The sequence below is a fragment of the Nuphar pumila genome, chromosome 3 (assembly GCF_984573655.1).
Source record: "Nuphar pumila chromosome 3, dmNupPumi1.hap1.1, whole genome shotgun sequence".
NCBI classification, from domain to species: domain Eukaryota; kingdom Viridiplantae; phylum Streptophyta; class Magnoliopsida; order Nymphaeales; family Nymphaeaceae; genus Nuphar; species Nuphar pumila.
The window spans coordinates 3,715,672-3,733,632 of NC_143251.1; the positions used below are offsets into that span (position 1 = coordinate 3,715,672).

General features: G+C 37.1%; 1 protein-coding gene across 3 annotated transcripts in view; it reads left to right on the forward strand.

The window, feature by feature from the left end:
* PWD (phosphoglucan, water dikinase) overlaps positions 1 to 13,262 on the forward strand; it is a 127,579-nt gene extending 114,317 nt beyond the window's left edge. For 2 of the 3 annotated variants that reach the window (XM_089998639.1, XM_089998640.1), the window contains exons 27-31: positions 8,478 to 8,576; positions 11,171 to 11,344; positions 11,411 to 11,503; positions 12,468 to 12,586; positions 12,777 to 13,262. In XM_089998639.1, coding sequence (XP_089854765.1) covers positions 8,478 to 8,576; positions 11,171 to 11,344; positions 11,411 to 11,503; positions 12,468 to 12,586; positions 12,777 to 12,981 — 690 coding nt within the window. In that variant the 3' untranslated portion in view covers positions 12,982 to 13,262. The remainder of the gene's footprint in view (positions 1 to 8,477; positions 8,577 to 11,170; positions 11,345 to 11,410; positions 11,504 to 12,467; positions 12,587 to 12,776) is intronic. The other variant, XM_089998641.1, reaches the window with a different exon arrangement.
* Positions 13,263 to 17,961: the final 4,699 nt, after the last annotated feature.

The window sequence follows — 17,961 nt, forward strand, 5'->3', positions numbered from 1 at the left end:
AAATCCACAACATGAAGAGAAATAAACTCACCAGCAAGCGTGCAGAGGATTTAGTATATGTTCATTCAAATCTTCGATTACTTTCGCGAAGCAATGATGAATACAGGTACTAATTTGCTCTCTTAGTTATTTGATTATTTCTTAGTTTTCATTTAAATATACTTGTATTGTATTTATCATTTTCGAATTGGGTTTATAATGCAGACAAGGAACATCCAAATTTTGGGATGTAAACCCAGAAGAGTGTGACTTCGAGGGAGAACATGAATTCAACGTAACAAACATGGATTTAGCTGAGCCCAGTATTCCTTCTAATGATGCATTTGATGATGAAGAAGAAAATTATTAGCATCCATTACTTCATCAGGATATACTTTGGTATGTAATTTAGTTCTTTTATGCAATACTTATTTGATTGATATTTAGGTCGATTTATGTAATTGCTTTACTTATTTGATTGATAATTTGATATTTAGGTTGATATACTGCATGCATGATCAATCATATTATGAGTTTATGACAATGTTTACTGTTAAATGTTAAACTGTTAAAACTTCAAAATTATATATATATATATATATATAATTTTTTTTTTACATTTTTGCCCCTGCCGCACCCCCGCACCCGGTTTTTTTGGAAGTGCCGAATCCCCGCACCCATGTGACATAGGTTCAAATGAGTCTCTCATTCACTATGCTGGGTGTCCCTTTTTTTTGTTTGCATGCATATCTGCATCTCTCTCTCTCTCCCCTATATATATATATATATATAGGGCCATTTGGAGGATGGTGACAAAAAAATCACCTGGCATCAATCTTTAGCCTGGCTTAATCATTTTAGGCCTTCATATGGTCTTAAGTAGACACCAGTGTTGTTAAAAACGCGCCTCAAGGCGCAAAAAGCGCGCCTCGCCTCGAGGCGAGGCCCTTTTTGCCTTGAGGCGCACTTAAAAAGCGCAACAGCCTCAAGGCGTACGCCTCATGCGCCTTGAGGCGTACACCTTGAGGCGAGGCGCGCCTCAAACTGAGGCGCACATTAAGAAATCGGATGGCCCGGACCCGAGATCGACCCGGATCCGGGCCCGTATTCTCGAAAGATCGAGAACCTGTCTTTAAAAAAGACAGACGCTTCGGGGCGAGGGAAAGCCCTCGCCCCTTCTCTCTCCACTCCGTCCCCTCTCGTCCCCCGCCACTGCTCGCCGCCGGCCACCGCTCGCCGCCGGCCACCGCTCGCCGTCGGCCACCACTCTTCCACCTTCTTCTTTCCTTTGCTGAGAAGCCATCGGCGACCCGCCGGCCACCACTCGCCGCCGGCCACCACTCTTCCACCTTCTTCTTTCCTCTGCTGAGAAGCCATCAGCGACCCGCCGGCCACCACTCGCCGCCGGCCACCACTCGCCATCGGCCAGCGACTCACCGCCACCGCCACCGCCGTCCATTCCGGCGACCTCTGCACATTCCGGTGACAGGTAAGATCTGTGTGTTTTTCCCCAGCTTCTTCTTTTGTCATTTGTTCTTTGTGAAACCGTGTAACCTACGTTTATGGGGAACCCGGCTCCACTCATCCCTATATCATCCTCTGTGGTCATAACTCCCTCTGGGATCTCATTGGTACTAAGTTATTTTGATCAATCTGGCCCTATCGATGGGTTCAGCACGGTTGATTTAATAGAAATCAATCTTTTGATAGTGTTCTTTAACAAAAAAAAACATGATTTTCAATTTATTTTGACAGTGTTCTTTAACAAAAAAACCATGTTTTTATTAATGGTTATTGATTTTTGAATCAGCAAAAAAGTCTTGCACATAAGTCGGATTCTGTCTATTCAAATGCCGATCTTCACTAAATGGATGATATAGATCACATACACAGGGTCCAATTTGATGAAAACAACTTGCATCAGTGAGGTCCTAATGACAGGAATGGCGATATGGATGACTGGAACCTAAATGTGGTTATGGGTGCCATGCAAAACACTATGCTTGCTTCACTAAATGGAGGAAAAGCGGGATTGAAAGTGTGTTGTTATAGCCTAGCTGTTAAATATGTATATGTAAATGAATATATTTCTGTACTGTATTGTACTACTGTACTGTATTGTACTGTATTGTACAGCATACTGTACTGTATTGTACTATTGTATTGTATTGTATTGTACTGTATTGTACATCATACTGTACTGTATTGTACCACTCGTACAACATATAAATATCAATGGAAAGGGGAGAAGACATCATTGCCGCCCAACATTTTTTTTCTCTCTTCCCTCTTACCTCTCTCTCTATCTCTTGCTACGATAGTAAGGTGACTCCCACATCTGATTTCTCACATGGTATCAAAGCCAAGGGCGTGGTAATCACGATCATCTGGAAGGCCCCTAAGGACCTTGACGTGCGTTTTTGGGCGTTCTCAAGGAAAGTGTTTTTTTTCATCTTTTCTCTGTTGTTTCTCCGTTGAATCACTATATTTCGACGTCACCCTCATTTCTCAAAAGTGCCTCTTTTCTCAAACTTCTTGTGATTTCTTATCTATTTCTTGCAATATAGTTGATAAATCGTACATTCTGCACGATTAACTAAAAAATCGTGATTTCCAAAACTCAAAAATTTCTGTCCGTACGGTTCTGTCCGTACAACCTACGAATTTTTGTCGTGCTATTTGATTCATCTTTGATCTTCTTCCTTATGGATTCTAAAATCAGCCCCGGATTTCTTTCTCAACTTGTTTCTCACAAATTAACTCATGATAACTACTTACTTTGGAAACGCCAAATTCTGCCGTTTATCCGAAGTCATGGTCTTTCCGGGCATCTGGATGGGGGATCACCCGCCCCACCTATGACTATTACGCAAGATGTAACTGGTAATGATGGGAAGGTGAGTTGCATTGCTATTCCAAATCCTGCGTATGATGTTTGGTTTCAGAAGGACCAATCTGTGGTTGCCTATTTGACTGTCACGTTATCTGATCGTATATTACAAACTATCTCTGACCATTTTACTGCTGCAGAACTATGGAGACATCTTGCTCACTCTTATTCACAGGTTTCTGAATCACGTGCACTTCAACTGAAATGGCAGTTCCAATCTATGCGAAAGGGAACTAAGACCATTACTGAATTTCTAGGGGATATCAAAATTATCATTGATCAGTTGGCCGCTATTGGATATCCTGTTTCTGACAGAGATGTTGTTCAGTAGGTATTGGGAAGCCTTGGGCCCCAATATCGTATGTTTTGCACTGCATTACAGGTTGCCTCTACACTTCCATGCTTTGAGGATTTACAGGCCAAACTCCTACAGTATGAAGTTAGTTTGACTCAAGATCATCTTATTGATGATCCTCATCCTGTCATGTTTACATCTGGGTCTACCTCATTTCGTCCACCTGCTGCTCATATGGGCCGTGGAGGACTCCTTCCTACTCCTACTGCTCCACCTGCCACTAGAGGTACCCGTGTCCCTACTTGCTTCCATTGCAACAAGCGTGGCCATGTGAAAGCAGATTGTTGGCGCAACCCACAGAATCGCAACAAGGCAGGGAGGCCAGGACCAAGAGCTGGACAGATGAATGTTAGACAGTTTCAGGGGCAGCCGCAGGGAAATTTTCGAGCACATCAGGGTACTGATCAGGGACAGAGTGCAGGGTTGCCACATGATGTGCAACAAATTCTGATGACTGCATTTAACAACATGAATTTGCGTCAGAATGATGATGGAGTTTGGTATATTGATTCTGGAGCAGCCGCACATGTTACTTCTGATGCAGGTAAACTTTCCAACATGGTTCCTTATATTGGCACTGGCACTATTGTCACGGGAGATGGTTCCCACCACCCTATTTCTCATACTGGAAATGCATCTCTCTCTTTGTCACAATCTACACTACCATTGAAAAATGTCTTACTCACTCCTGCCATTGAGAAAAACATTTTATCTGTTTCTAAATTGGTTGATGAAACAAATTCATCCATGGAATTTACTCCGTCTTCTGTTTGTCTTAAGGACCTTCGAACCAAGAAGATGCTCGCTAAGGGTGAACGACGCGGAAACATGTACGTCTTCGAAGCAGCCCCCGGGACTTTGAAGATGTCATCTACCGTGTCTCCATCTTTTCCTGCTTATTTGAGTCAGTCTTCTTCTGTTATGCAATGTAATAAGCCAGTTTCTTGGCATCGTCGGTTAGGTCATTGTAGTCAAGGGTTCCTTGACAAATTGTCTTCTCAGGGTTTTATTCCCAAAGTCAAATTAGATCATAAGTGTCCTAGTTGTAATGTCTGCAAGAGTCATGTACTTCCCTTTCAAAGTATCAATAAAAGAGCTTCCAAGCCATTTGAAATTATTCACTCTGATGTTTGGGGCCCAGCTCCTGTTTCATCTCTATCTGGCTCTCGTTATTATGTGTTATTTCTTGACTCTTTCACTCGTTACACTTTGATTTACTTTATGAAATCTAAATCTGAAGTGTTCAAACTTTTCAAACAATTCCATGCTCTTGTTCAGAACCTTTTCAATTCAAATATCACTTATTTCCAGTGTGATGGTGGTGGAGAATACATATCTCATGATTTTAGTGAATATTTAAAGGACCATGGCATCACACGTAACTCCTCTTGTCCTTACACTCCACAACAGAATGGAGTAGCAGAACGTAAGCATCGGCATATTGTTGAAACCGCGTTAAGTATGATGCACAATATTGATATTTCTTTCTCTCTTTGGACTGAGGCCTTTCACACTGCAGTGCATATCATTAACAGGTTGCCTATGGAATTATTAGGAGATCAGTCTCCTTATTATTTGCTTCACGTTTCTCACCCTTCTTATGATGATTTGCATGCTTTCGGATGCATTTGTTATGTCCATGTGGATCATTCTTTACGTAACAAGTTTCAGGACAGAGCAGTTCAGTGCAGATTTTTGGGATATGCCGATGGGTATAAAGGATATAGATGTTATGATCCTTTTTTGGGTAAGATTAAGGTGTCTAGAAATGTTGTTTTTGATGATGACCATTTCAGCACTTGTGATACTTCTCAGGTATATGAGCAAACTACTTATGATTCATGGCTTTGTGATACTTTGCTATATGACTCTATCAGAGATCCTGTTGTTGATGAACCAATTCAGTTTGAAGCAGACAACTCCATCATCCAGGATGCACCTTCACGGTTTTCAGGTTTGGTTTATGCCCGTCGAGGAGCCCCTTCAACTCCATCTCACGAGGCTCCCCCTCTTCGACGATCCACACGTGAAAGGCATCCTATCCATCGTTGGGTTAGTTACAACAATTTTTCTCTTGACTTTCAGTTGTTTCTAACCAATGTGGCCAAAGAGAAAGAGCCGTCTACTTTCCATCAGGCAGCCCATTTTCGAGCTTGGGTTGAAGCTATGAACGAAGAAATGGCAGCACTTCATGAATGTCATACATGGGATATTGTTCCTCGACCTGTTGATAGAAATGTTGTTGGTTCCAAATGGGTTTACAAGATCAAGCGTAAACCAGATGGTAGCATTGAAAGATATAAAGCTCGCCTTGTTGCACGCGGATTCACACAACAATATGGGCAAGATTATGAGGAAACTTTTAGCCCTGTTGTCAAAATTGGCACCATTCGTGTGATCCTCACTTTGGCACTTCAGCATGGTTGGTCTCTTAGCCAGTTGGATGTCAAGAATGCGTTCTTACATGGGGACTTGAAGGAAGAGGTGTATATGGAGCAACCTCCTGGATATAGTGAACATGATGCGGCTACATGGGTTTGTAAATTGAGAAGGTCTCTTTATGGTTTAAATCAGGCATCTCGGTCTTGGTTTGAGAGTTTCTCCATGGAAATTCAGCAGCATGGCTTTTCTAAGAGTATACTTGATCATTCTTTATTTATGTATAAGAATGATCATGTTACTACTTGGGTTCTTATATATGTTGATGACATCATTATCACTGGGAGTGATGATGCACATATTGCCTTGGTCAAGTCTTTACTCATGGCCAAATTCAAGATGAAGGACTTAGGCCCATTGCGATACTTCTTGGGAGTTGAAGTCGATAGACAAGATGATCGACTCACTCTAAGTCAACACAAGTATACTCTTGACATTCTTCACACCACTGGTATGATTAATTGTAAACCTCTCAGCACCCCATCTGTCTTAAATCATAAGTTTAGTGCAAAATAAGGCCAATTATATCATGATTCCACTTTATATCGCCGCATTGTTGGTATGTTGCAATATCTTACATTTACAAGACCTGACATTGCTTATGTTGTAAATCAAGCATCTCAGTTTATGCATGCTCCCACTGATTGTCATATGGAATGTATTAAGCGTATTCTCAGATATCTGAAAGGGACTATTGGAGATGGATTGCTCTATCACAAAGATGAAAGCTTCACTACAGGACACCGTTTACTTACATATTGTGATGCAGATTGGGGTGGGGACCCTGATGAGCGTAGGTCGGTTTCAGGATATTGTGTTTTTATTGGCCCAAATATTGTCACTTGGAGTAGTAAGAAACAAAAGGCCATTGCTAAATCCAGCACTGAGGCAGAGTACAGGGCAATGGCAGCAGGGACAGCTGATGTCACTTGGGTACGGCATCTTCTTCAAGAGTTGAATGAACCTATCTCTTCCTCTCTGCTTTTATGTGATAATCAAATTGCCATTAATATTTCTTTTAACCCTATTCATCATTGTCGCACGAAGCACATTGAGATTGATCAGCATTTTGTTAGACAAAAGATTGAAACAGAAGAAATTGAGGCTTCGTATGTCAGATCAGAAGACCAAGTAGCAGACATCTTCACCAAAGGATTGGTTAGTCATCAATTTTGGTTACTTAAGGGCAAGTTGAGCATGATTGAAGATCATCCTCAACTTGAGGGAGGCTGTTAAATATGTATATGTAAATGAATATATTTCTGTACTGTATTGTACTACTGTACTGTATTGTACAGCATACTGTACTGTATTGTACTGTATTGTACAGCATACTGTACTGTATTGTACTATTGTATTGTATTGTACTGTATTGTACATCATACTGTACTGTATTGTACTATTGTACTGTATTGTACCACTCGTACAACATATAAATATCAATAGAAAGGGGAGAAGACATCATTGCCGCCCAACATTTTTTTTCTCTCTTCCCTCTTACCTCTCTCTCTATCTCTTGCTACGATAGTAAGGTGACTCCCACATCTGATTTCTCACACTAGCCACAAGCATTTTGTTGTTAATGTTAGTTTTTTATTGAATGAATGCTCATATTTATGCAATTAGATAGATCAAGTTGTTGCATTAATGCTACTTTTACATGTTAATCTCATATTTTTTTCGTATTTATTTGAGATTTTTTATTTCGTGTTGGTTGGCGCTTCATCAATAAAGCATTTCTTATTTATTTATAATTTTAGATCATTTTTATAGTTTTTTTTAAGTTTAAATTTTTTTTTTTTTGAGGCTTACGCTTTGCGCCTCGAGGCTTACGCCTCGCCTCGGATTTTGGTGGAGCGCCTCGCTACGCCTCAACGCTTTTAACAACACTGGTAGACACAAATTAATGGCTTGAGAAATTCATCATCATGTTTTAAATATGATGGTGCTTTCCACCACCAATGACCACTTTTCCTTTTCCATAATATGACATAACATTAAAAAGTTTACCTAAATTCCCGTGCTGTGGTTCTAGAATATAAAAATCGGTTGTTTTGTGCAAATGTAAAAAGATGTTGGTTGTGCATATCATCTGGTCTACACTCACATTAGATGCTCATTGTTCCCTGTGGGGTTATGCTGCCAAACTGGCTGAAATAAGTGCTTAAGGTTTATATCCTATGAAGTGACCTGAGAACCTATTATAAGATGAGGGATGTGGGAATATGGGAGCACTGGGTTCCAACCTTGGCGCATGTACAGGAGAAGGTGTTGTTAGATAGAGCTACAACAATAGGAGATCTATAAATCGGAACTTACCTCCAATATCAATCTAAGCTCGCGTGTCCCTGTCTCCCACACATCTGACGTGTTATTATTGAAATTCTAGCTAAAGCAGAGGGATCCACAATAGGTGTAGGAATAAGATCTACTCTATGTCCTTGCTGGCCCTTTTGGAATTTGCCTCCACCTCGACCAGCACATACATTAATATCAATTGGTATACATTTTATGCATTGTATGAGATTGGTATACAATGTATATGAGGATATTGGTATACATTGTACGTGAGTAACTATCATGGCATATCAAACAATAAAATTACTGTTCTAATTGCATTTATTTGTACCTTTAATGCCAACTATGAAGCTTGTGATCAAGCAATATGTGTCAAGTAAAGATGGTTAACATGTAAGGGAGGGGAAAAAGCAACTACTAGCACTTTATTTTGCAGACATATCATTAATGTAGTTGTACCCGAATTTCCTTATGTGCTTGGGTTTCTATATTTCTTGGTTCACTTTGGTTTTACAGATTAATGACCTCAAGAACAAGATGAAATTTGCACGCATTCCTTGGCCTGGTGATGAGGGTGAAAAAAGATGGAAAGAATCCTGGGAAGCGATAAAGAAGGTTTGCTTTTTATGCATCTTGTTCTTTTAGTTGACATTATATTATTTTTCTTTTTTGTTCAAGATATATTTGATAGGTAAATCTTTTAGCAAAATGATGAGAATATTATACATGGTTTAAGTATACAACAGTTTAGATGGGAATGCACCATTATCTTAATCAGAGATTGTTTCTTCCAGCATTCAATCATGAAAGATTAAAGAGATGAAAATGAAAAAAAAATAAAAATCAATACCAAACGTTCTGCTGGAGATGAGTTTTTTGGAGCTTATTTTCTGTTTTTTTCTTGGAAGTTTGGAGTCTGAAGGTTGTGGATATCTTATCTTGATCGATTTTCTTTTCTACATGTCTTAGGGACATTAGTGGCATTTGTAGTGTTTGGTTATTTTGCTTGTGTCAGACTTGAGTTTCATTAAGTGGATCTGCTGCAACTTTACCTATGTGCCACCAAACCATGGATTATCTGTCCGTACAGTACAATAAGAAATAATCAGCTATCCTATGGTTGTCCTAACTGTTCACAGACACCTCAATTTTCAGTAAACAGATGAGGATGGCTGGGGTCATTTTGTTCAATGAATTTTAGCTCGATTAACCAATTCATATCCTGGGTATTCAGTTGGCAAATTATCCTTTTGGATGCACTTACAATCATTTGATTTCCAAATTGGACAATCCTTAGGTAGCACCAAGGTGATGATCATATCCCCAGGAGCAACCTGGAGGATAACAACCTAGATCACACCTCATTAATCGATCAGTATATGGTAGCTGGGGAATGGAGCATGGGAGCAGAAGGTCAAGAAAGAGGAATAACTTAGCAATGCTCACATGTACATGCAAAGCCAGCTATTAGACTTATTTATAGTTGTCTATGTATCTATGTCTTTGTTGGAAAATAAATCTTTTTGCATGTGGAGGACATTTTGAATAAATTATGATTTTGAAAATGGATGTGGTTGAAAACTAATATTTAGAACTAAGATTAGCTTTGCAATTTACAGTGTTTGTCAACATTTGGATCAATTTTTTTATTTAACATGCACACTTTCATTTTTTATGTCATCATCATTCACCAGTCATCATCTTCTCCATCATCATCGTCATTATCATCTTTTTATCTGCTCTCTCTCTCTCACACACCTCATACACAAAGACACACAAACATAGTTCTAGTGATTGTGGACTAAATACTAAGTGGCACAACAATTCTTTAATCAGAAATTGAACAACCAGAAAAACAAAAAATTCCATCCATTCAACCAATGGACAGATGGAAAATGGGAGTGGTTTCTGCATTAATCGAGAGGTATTTTCCATTTCTTCAATTATATTGTGGCTAAAATGGATGTAATTGTAAGTCTTTGGTACGGTTTCCTCAACAATTTTCTGGTGATGAAATGGCCAGAAAAATGTGGCAAGGTGCCTCATGTTGTCCAACTGGGCCTACATATCATTTTCCTGCCCAACCAGTGCTCAAAAGGATGTTATTGGTAGTAGAAAAGTTGTGTGGAAATAGAAACACTAAGGGTTACTTTGAAAGGGTAGTTTTACTGCTTTTTCAACGCTTCATTATAGGGTCTGGGAATGGTTTCAGCCAAACACATTGGCAAACCTACGAATAATGTTTTAGAAGAAATTGGTTTGGAAATTTCTTTTTATGCACCATCTAAAAACACCCTCTTTGCTTTGTGTTCTAGCAATAAATAAAGTTTTTATTAATTGGTTCTATGTGAATAATTGATGGGAGCAAGCTCTAATCTAGTTGGCTGTACGAATTTAAGGGGGATCATGATCCAAATAGAAAAATGTGCCCATTATATGAGTGTAGGACTTAATGGTCCATACCCAAACTGGTCAACTGCTATCTTCTTTGGGCTTTGAGGAAGTCATCTTTTAATTCTCCACCATTGCGACTCTCTGTAAACCTGTGTGGTTTCAGGGAAGCATATCAGAAATATCTAATAGTTCCTTTGTATAGTAAGATAATCCAAAAACTGACAAAACACAATCTATATATCTAAAATTGTGAGTTCCAAATTCCTGTCATCATTCTTCACCTTGCTCAGATTGAACATACCCTAGGTTAGATCTGAATTCAGAGCAAGATCCTAAGTTCCTAACACTCAATGTAACATAGTAACCTCACCGCAGTTTATCTTAAGAATTGTTTAAGCTAAATGTATGTCTGGTGGACTATCGACCTAATTGGCCAGAGTATGCATAGGATTAGACTAGGATAATTAGAAATTGAATGCATTTTTCCCAATCATGAAAAAGAGACCTAGTTATTGCGTCCTTGTAACAATATTCTTGCAACAATAGATTTGATCTCAAGCTTTTTTTGTGGTTTTTAGCTGGTTAAATTTGATATGCTGACTTTATGTGCTTTAACACAGTATTTTCTGTCTAAGTAGGATTCAAGCAAATAGATGTTTGACAGTTGCCATCTCTTGAATTATTTTCTTTTCTTGTTTCTTTTCTAGGATAATGACCCAAAATTATCTTTGTAACTGTAAAAGCAATGAAGAAATGAACTTAAAATTGATATTATTGTTCCTAAGAAACTGAATACTTTTAATTTGTCCTAACAGGTATGGGCTTCAAAGTGGAATGAAAGAGCCTATCTTAGCACTCGAAAAACTAAAGTAAATCATCAGGACATTTGCATGGCTGTCCTTATTCAAGAAATTGTTTGTGCTGATTATGCATTTGTTATCCACACAAAAAATCCTATGTCTGGAGACAATTCAGAGATATATGCAGAGGTATACTGGATGTGTTTTAGCGTTGAACTTGAACAAGGCTAAACTTTTCATGCTTTTGGCTGATAGGTGGTCAAGGGCTTGGGAGAATCCCTAGTAAGTGCATATCCTGGACGGGCAATGAGCTTTGTCACCAAAAAATCAAATCTAAAAGCGCCCAAGGTAAGACCATGTGCATGTAAGGAGCATTTGACTGCCTGTGATACACAGACATACACACGCACGGTTTAGTCATTTCACATAGGCAATGCTGCATGGTTGTGAATTTGTAACATAGTCACAGATATAGGCAATATTTTGAAAATGTAGTGACAGTATAGCTGTAAATTAAAAAAAAAATTAAAGGAAAAATATCATGATATTTTGAAAATATCAGAAATTTATGTATATCGCGATAATATCACGATATTATGAGTTACCTTTTACATTTGTAATTCTTTTCTATATCTTAACTATGTTTTTCTTCTTTTTTAGATATTTTTTCTTTTTTTATTGTGCATTTTATTATCTAAACATGTTATTTTTCTTACTTATTTCTACTATTTTTATATTTAATTTTTTTTTAAGCGCCAAGATTTTCCTGAGGTTTATCAACTAAACCTATATTATTGCGAGAAATTGCCTTGCCGAGATATAACAGAGACCGATATTTGTGACCATGATTTGTGATGCATGTTCTTTAAATCATTTTACATTTTGTATGCTTGTTCTCTTCAGTTTGATGACACACTAAATCATGCCTGCATAGCATTACATGTGAAAACACGGTCATGAGATCTGTTCCTTTCCTTCCATAACCAAAAATTGATGGCTAGTATTTTGCTTGCTGGAATCTATCAACTGTCTATGCATGTATGCTTGTGTGTGGCACGCAACCATTTGTGGTTCTATAGATTACTATGCAACATATAGATCTTACCAGAGCCAATTCACCTTGATTTATCAAGATGCAGCTTGCAGGTACCAAAAGAATTTCTTGAATCATCCGCTATTAATCTCAGAAATGCATCCGTATGCATGCACACTCACATGCGTAAAAACACACTCATCATAATATACAGAGAGAGAGAGAGAGAGAGAGAGAGATGGTTGGTTTTTCCTGGTGATTGACTTGTTTCTGTTATAGGTTGTTGGATACCCTAGCAAGCAGATAGGTCTATATATGAAGAAGAAATCCATCATATTCAGGTCAGATTCAAATGGAGAAGATCTAGAAGGCTATGCTGGTGCCGGGCTTTATGACAGGCAAGTCAACATTTTATAGATTAATAGCATGCATATCTTTGGCAGTTTCATACTACGATGCATGATACAGAAACCATGTGGTCATCGTTGTGCCTTGATGCTGGTAAACCTCTCGGTGGCCAAATTTTTTAAACCATGACCTACTTGAATAAGTCTTCCTAATCTCTAACTTTTGGTTTGTGTGTTGCAGTGTGCCGTTGGATACCATGGATAAAGTTGTTTTGGATTATTCATCTGATAAGTTAATACTTGATATAAGCTACCAGTGCTCGATATTATCAAAAATTTCGGAGGTTGGGAAACTCATTGAAGGCCTGTATGGATCTGCACAGGACATTGAAGGGGTTGTGAAAGATGGAGAGATCTATGTTGTCCAGACACGGCCCCAAGTGTGAGAAAACAGGGGAGTTTTCCAGAATTGCAGCTGGTTGACATGTGGAAACTTTTCACAAACTTATCCAGAAAAGCTTTGATGTTATGTCTGCAGTTATGACAACTTTTTTTTTCTCATGTGAGTGAGATGCAAGCTTGTTTTTGGACTAAATCAAATGCCTTGGGTGTTTGACTAAAAAATTTTAGTTCTGGAAGAATATAATAAAAGCTCGATGGTACCGACCACTTCATGAATAAGTTCGGGGCTCCTCAATGGCTGGTCTTAAACCTAAATATCCCACCAAAATCTTAATATTAGCTGATTTCTCTGAAAGAATTTGTTCCGATCTATCTTAGTCTGTCATAAATGATATGAAGTCTAATTTGGATTTTTTTTTTTAAGGAAATGGCCTGTTCTCGCAGAAACCCACAAATATGCCAAAATTCTTGGCATGACTAAAATCATTGATTCTCGACTTATTGAGGACCATTTTACCCTTCACAACATATTTGTGCGCATAAATTTGTTGTAAACTTTTTGATGTTTGCATTTGAACCTGCATGTGAACCTTTTGACGTTCGCACAAACATGTTGTGAACCCTTTGACATTCACACAAATATATTGCAAACTTTTTGACATTTGCATAAATATGTTACAAACCTCCCAACGTTAGCATAAATATGTTGCAAACCTTCACATATAATTAAAATAAAACTAATGAGATTAACATGATATTTACCAAACCTTTTGACATTTGCATAAAATATCTTATAAACCTTTGAAAGTTTATAGTCATGATTTTAGACTTTGTATAAATATTTGTGTTTTTTTTTGCGACTTAACCTCTTGAGAGAACTCTATCTGTGTGTTATACTCTAGCTCTATGTGATTTGTATGAATGGGCAACTATTATGTGAATCTTGTCAATGATTTTTACTATATTCGGAGGTTTGCATGATAATTGTGTGAATGTTGGGAGATCTACGCAAATGAGAACGAAAGGTTGTAGCAAGTGCGAATATTCTTAGTGAGTTTCATCTTTTAGAGGTTTGCAACATATTTGTGTGATCATGAGGAGGCTCGCGCAAATATGTTATGAAACTCTTCAGTGATTTCGACCATACTTAGAGGTTCACAACATATTTAAGTGAGCGTGAGGAGGTTCACACAAATATGTTGTCAATCTCCTCAATAATTTTAACCATATTCAGAGGTTCACAACATATTTGTGCGAACGTCAGCTCAAATATTATGCATGTCTCCTAAGTGATTTTAACCACACTTGGAGGTTCACAACATATTTGTGCAAATGTAAGGATGATTGCACAAATATGTTGTGAAGTTTTTAAGTAATTTTAACCATATTCGAAGGTTCATAACATATTTGTGTGAACGTCAGGAGGTCTGCGCAAAAATATTTGAAGGTTCTCAATATATTTGTATGAATGTCAGGAAGTTTGCATGCGAATGTCTACGCAAATATGTTATGAATCTCTTTGATGATTTTTAACCATATTGGCATTTTCATAACATATTTGTGTAAACGTTAGGAGGTCTGCGCAAATATATTTGAAGGTTCTCAATATATTTGTATGAATGTTAGAAAGTTTGCATGCGAATGTCTACGCAAATATGTTATGAATCTCTTTGATGATTTTTAACCATATTGGCAGTTTCATAACATATTGGTGTAAACGTTAGGAGATCTGCGTAAATATATTTGAAGGTTCTCAATATATTTGTATGAATGTTAGGAAGTTTGCATGCGAATGTCTACGCAAATATGTTATGAATCTCTTTGATGATTTTTAACCATATTGGCAGTTTCATAACATATTTGTGTAAACGTTATGAGGTCTGCGCAAATATATTTGAAGGTTCTCAATATATTTGTATGAATGTCAGGAAGCTTACATGCGAATGTCTACGCAAATATGTTATGAATCTCTTTGATGATTTTTAACCATATTGGTAGTTTCATAACATATTTGTGTAAACGTTAGGAGGTCTGCGCAAATATATTTGAAGGTTCTCAATATATTTTTATGAATGTCAGGAAGTTTGCATGCGAATGTCTACGCAAATATGTTATGAATCTCTTTGATGATTTTTAACCATATTGGCAGTTTCATAACATATTTGTGTAAACGACAGGAGGTCTGCGCAAATATATTTGAAGGTTCTCAATATATTTGTATGAATGTCAGAAAGTTTGCATGCGAATGTCTACGCAAATATGTTATGAATCTCTTTGATGATTTTTAACCATATTGGCAGTTTCATAACATATTTGTGTGAACGTCAGGAGGTCTGCGCAAAAATATTTGAAGGTTCTCAATATATTTGTATGAATGTCAGCAAGTTTGCATGCGAATGTCTACGCAAATATGTTATGAATCTTTTTGATGATTTTTAACCATATTGGCAGTTTCATAACATATTTGTGTGAACGTAAGGAGGTCTGCGCAAAAATATTTGAAGGTTCTCAATATATTTGTATGAATGTCAGGAAGTTTGCATGCGAATGTCTACGCAAATATGTTATGAATCTCTTTGATGATTTTTAACCATATTGGCAGTTTCATAACATATTTGTGTAAACGTCAGGAGGTCTGCGCAAATATATTTGAAGGTTCTCAATATATTTGTATGAATGTCAGGAAGTTTGCATGCGAATGTCTACGCAAATATGTTATAAATCTCTTTGATGATTTTTAACCATATTGGCAGTTTCATAACATATTTGTGTGAACGTCAGGAGGTCTGCGCAAAAATATTTGAAGGTTCTCAATATATTTGTATGAATGTCAGAAAGTTTGCATGCGAATGTCTACGTAAATATGTTATGAATATCTTTCATGATTTTTAACTATATTGGCAGTTTCATAACATATTTGTGTAAACGTCAGGAGGTCTGCGCAAATATATTTGAAGGTTCTTAATATATTTGTATGAATGTCAGGAAGTTTGCATGCGAATGTCTACGCAAATATGTTATGAATCTCTTTGATGATTTTTAACCATATTGGCAGTTTCATAACATATTTGTGTGAACGTCAGGAGGTCTGCGCAAAACTATTTGAAGGTTCTCAATATATTTGTATGAATGTCAGAAAGTTTCCATGCGAATGTCTACGCAAATATGTTATGAATCTCTTTGATGGTTTTTAACCATATTGGCAGTTTCATAACATATTTGTGTAAACGTCAGGAGGTCTGCGCAAATATATTTGAAGGTTCTCAATATATTTGTACGAATGTCAAGAAGTTTGCATGCGAATGTCTACGCAAATATGTTATGAATCTCTTTGATGATTTTTAACCATATTGGCAGTTTCATAACATATTTGTGTGAACGTCAGGAGGTCTACGCAAAAATATTTGAAGGTTCTCAATATATTTGTATGAATGTTAGGAAGTTTGCATGCGAATGTCTACGCAAATATGTTATGAATCTCTTTGATGATTTTTAACCATATTGGCAGTTTCATAACATAATTGTGTGAACGTCAGAAGGTCTGCGCAAAAATATTTGAAGGTTCTCAATATATTTGTATGAATGTTAGGAAGTTTGCATGTGAATGTCTACGCAAATATGTTATGAATCTCTTTGATAATTTTTAACCATATTGGCAGTTTCATAACATATTTGTGTAAACGTCAGGAGGTCTGCGCAAAAATATTTGAAGGTTCTCAATATATTTGTATGAATGTTAGAAAGTTTGCATGCAAATGTGTACGCAAATATGTTATGAATCTCTTTGGTGATTTTTAACCATATTGGCAGTTTCATAACATATTTGTGTAAACGTCAGGAGGTCTGCACAAATATATTTGAAGGTTCTCAATATATTTGTATGAATGTGGAGAAGTTTGCATGCGAATGTCTACGCAAATATGTTATGAATCTCTTTGATGATTTTTAACCACATTGGCAGTTTCATAACATATTTGTGTGAACGTCAGGAGGTCTGCGCAAATATATTTGAAGGTTCTCAATATATTTGTATGAATGTCAGGAAGTTTGCATGCGAATGTCTACGCAAATATGTTATGAATCTCTTTGATGATTTTTAACCATATTGGCAGTTTCATAACATATTTGTGTAAACGTGAGGTGGTCTGCGCAAATATATTTGAAGCTTCTCAATATATTTGTATGAATGTCAGGAAGTTTGCATTGGGAATGTCTACGCAAATATGTTATGAATCTCTTTGATGATTTTTAACCATATTGGCAGTTTCATAACATATTTGTGTAAACGTTAGGAGGTCTGCGCAAATATATTTGAAGGTTCTCAATATATTTTTATAAATGTCAAGAAGTTTGCATGCGAATGTCTACGCAAATATGTTATAAATCTCTTTGATGATTTTTAACCATATTGGTAGTTTCATAACATATTTGTGTAAACGTTAGGAGGTCTGCGCAAATATATTTGAAGGTTCTCAATATATTTGTATGAATGTCAGGAAGTTTGCATGCGAATGTCTACGCAAATATGTTATGAATCTCTTTGATGATTTTTAACCATATTGGCAGTTTCATAACGTATTTGTGTAAACGTCAGGAGGTCTGCGCAAATATATTTGAAGGTTCTCAATATATTTGTATGAATGTCAGGAAGTTTGCATGCGAATGTCTACTCAAATATGTTATGAGTCTCTTTGATGATTTTAAACCACATTGGCAGTTTCATAACTTATTTGTGTGAACGTCAAGAGGTCTGCGCAAAAATATTTGAAGGTTCTCAATATATTTGTATGAATGTCAGGAAGTTTGCATGCGAATGTCTACGCAAATATGTTATGAATCTCTTTGGTGATTTTTAACCATATTGGCAATTTCATAACATATTTGTGTGAACGTAAGGAGGTCTGCGCAAAAATATTTGAAGGTTCTCAATATATTTGTATGAATGTCAGGAAGTTTGCATGCGAATATCTACGCAAATATGTTATGAATCTCTTTGATGATTTTTAACCATATTGGCAGTTTCA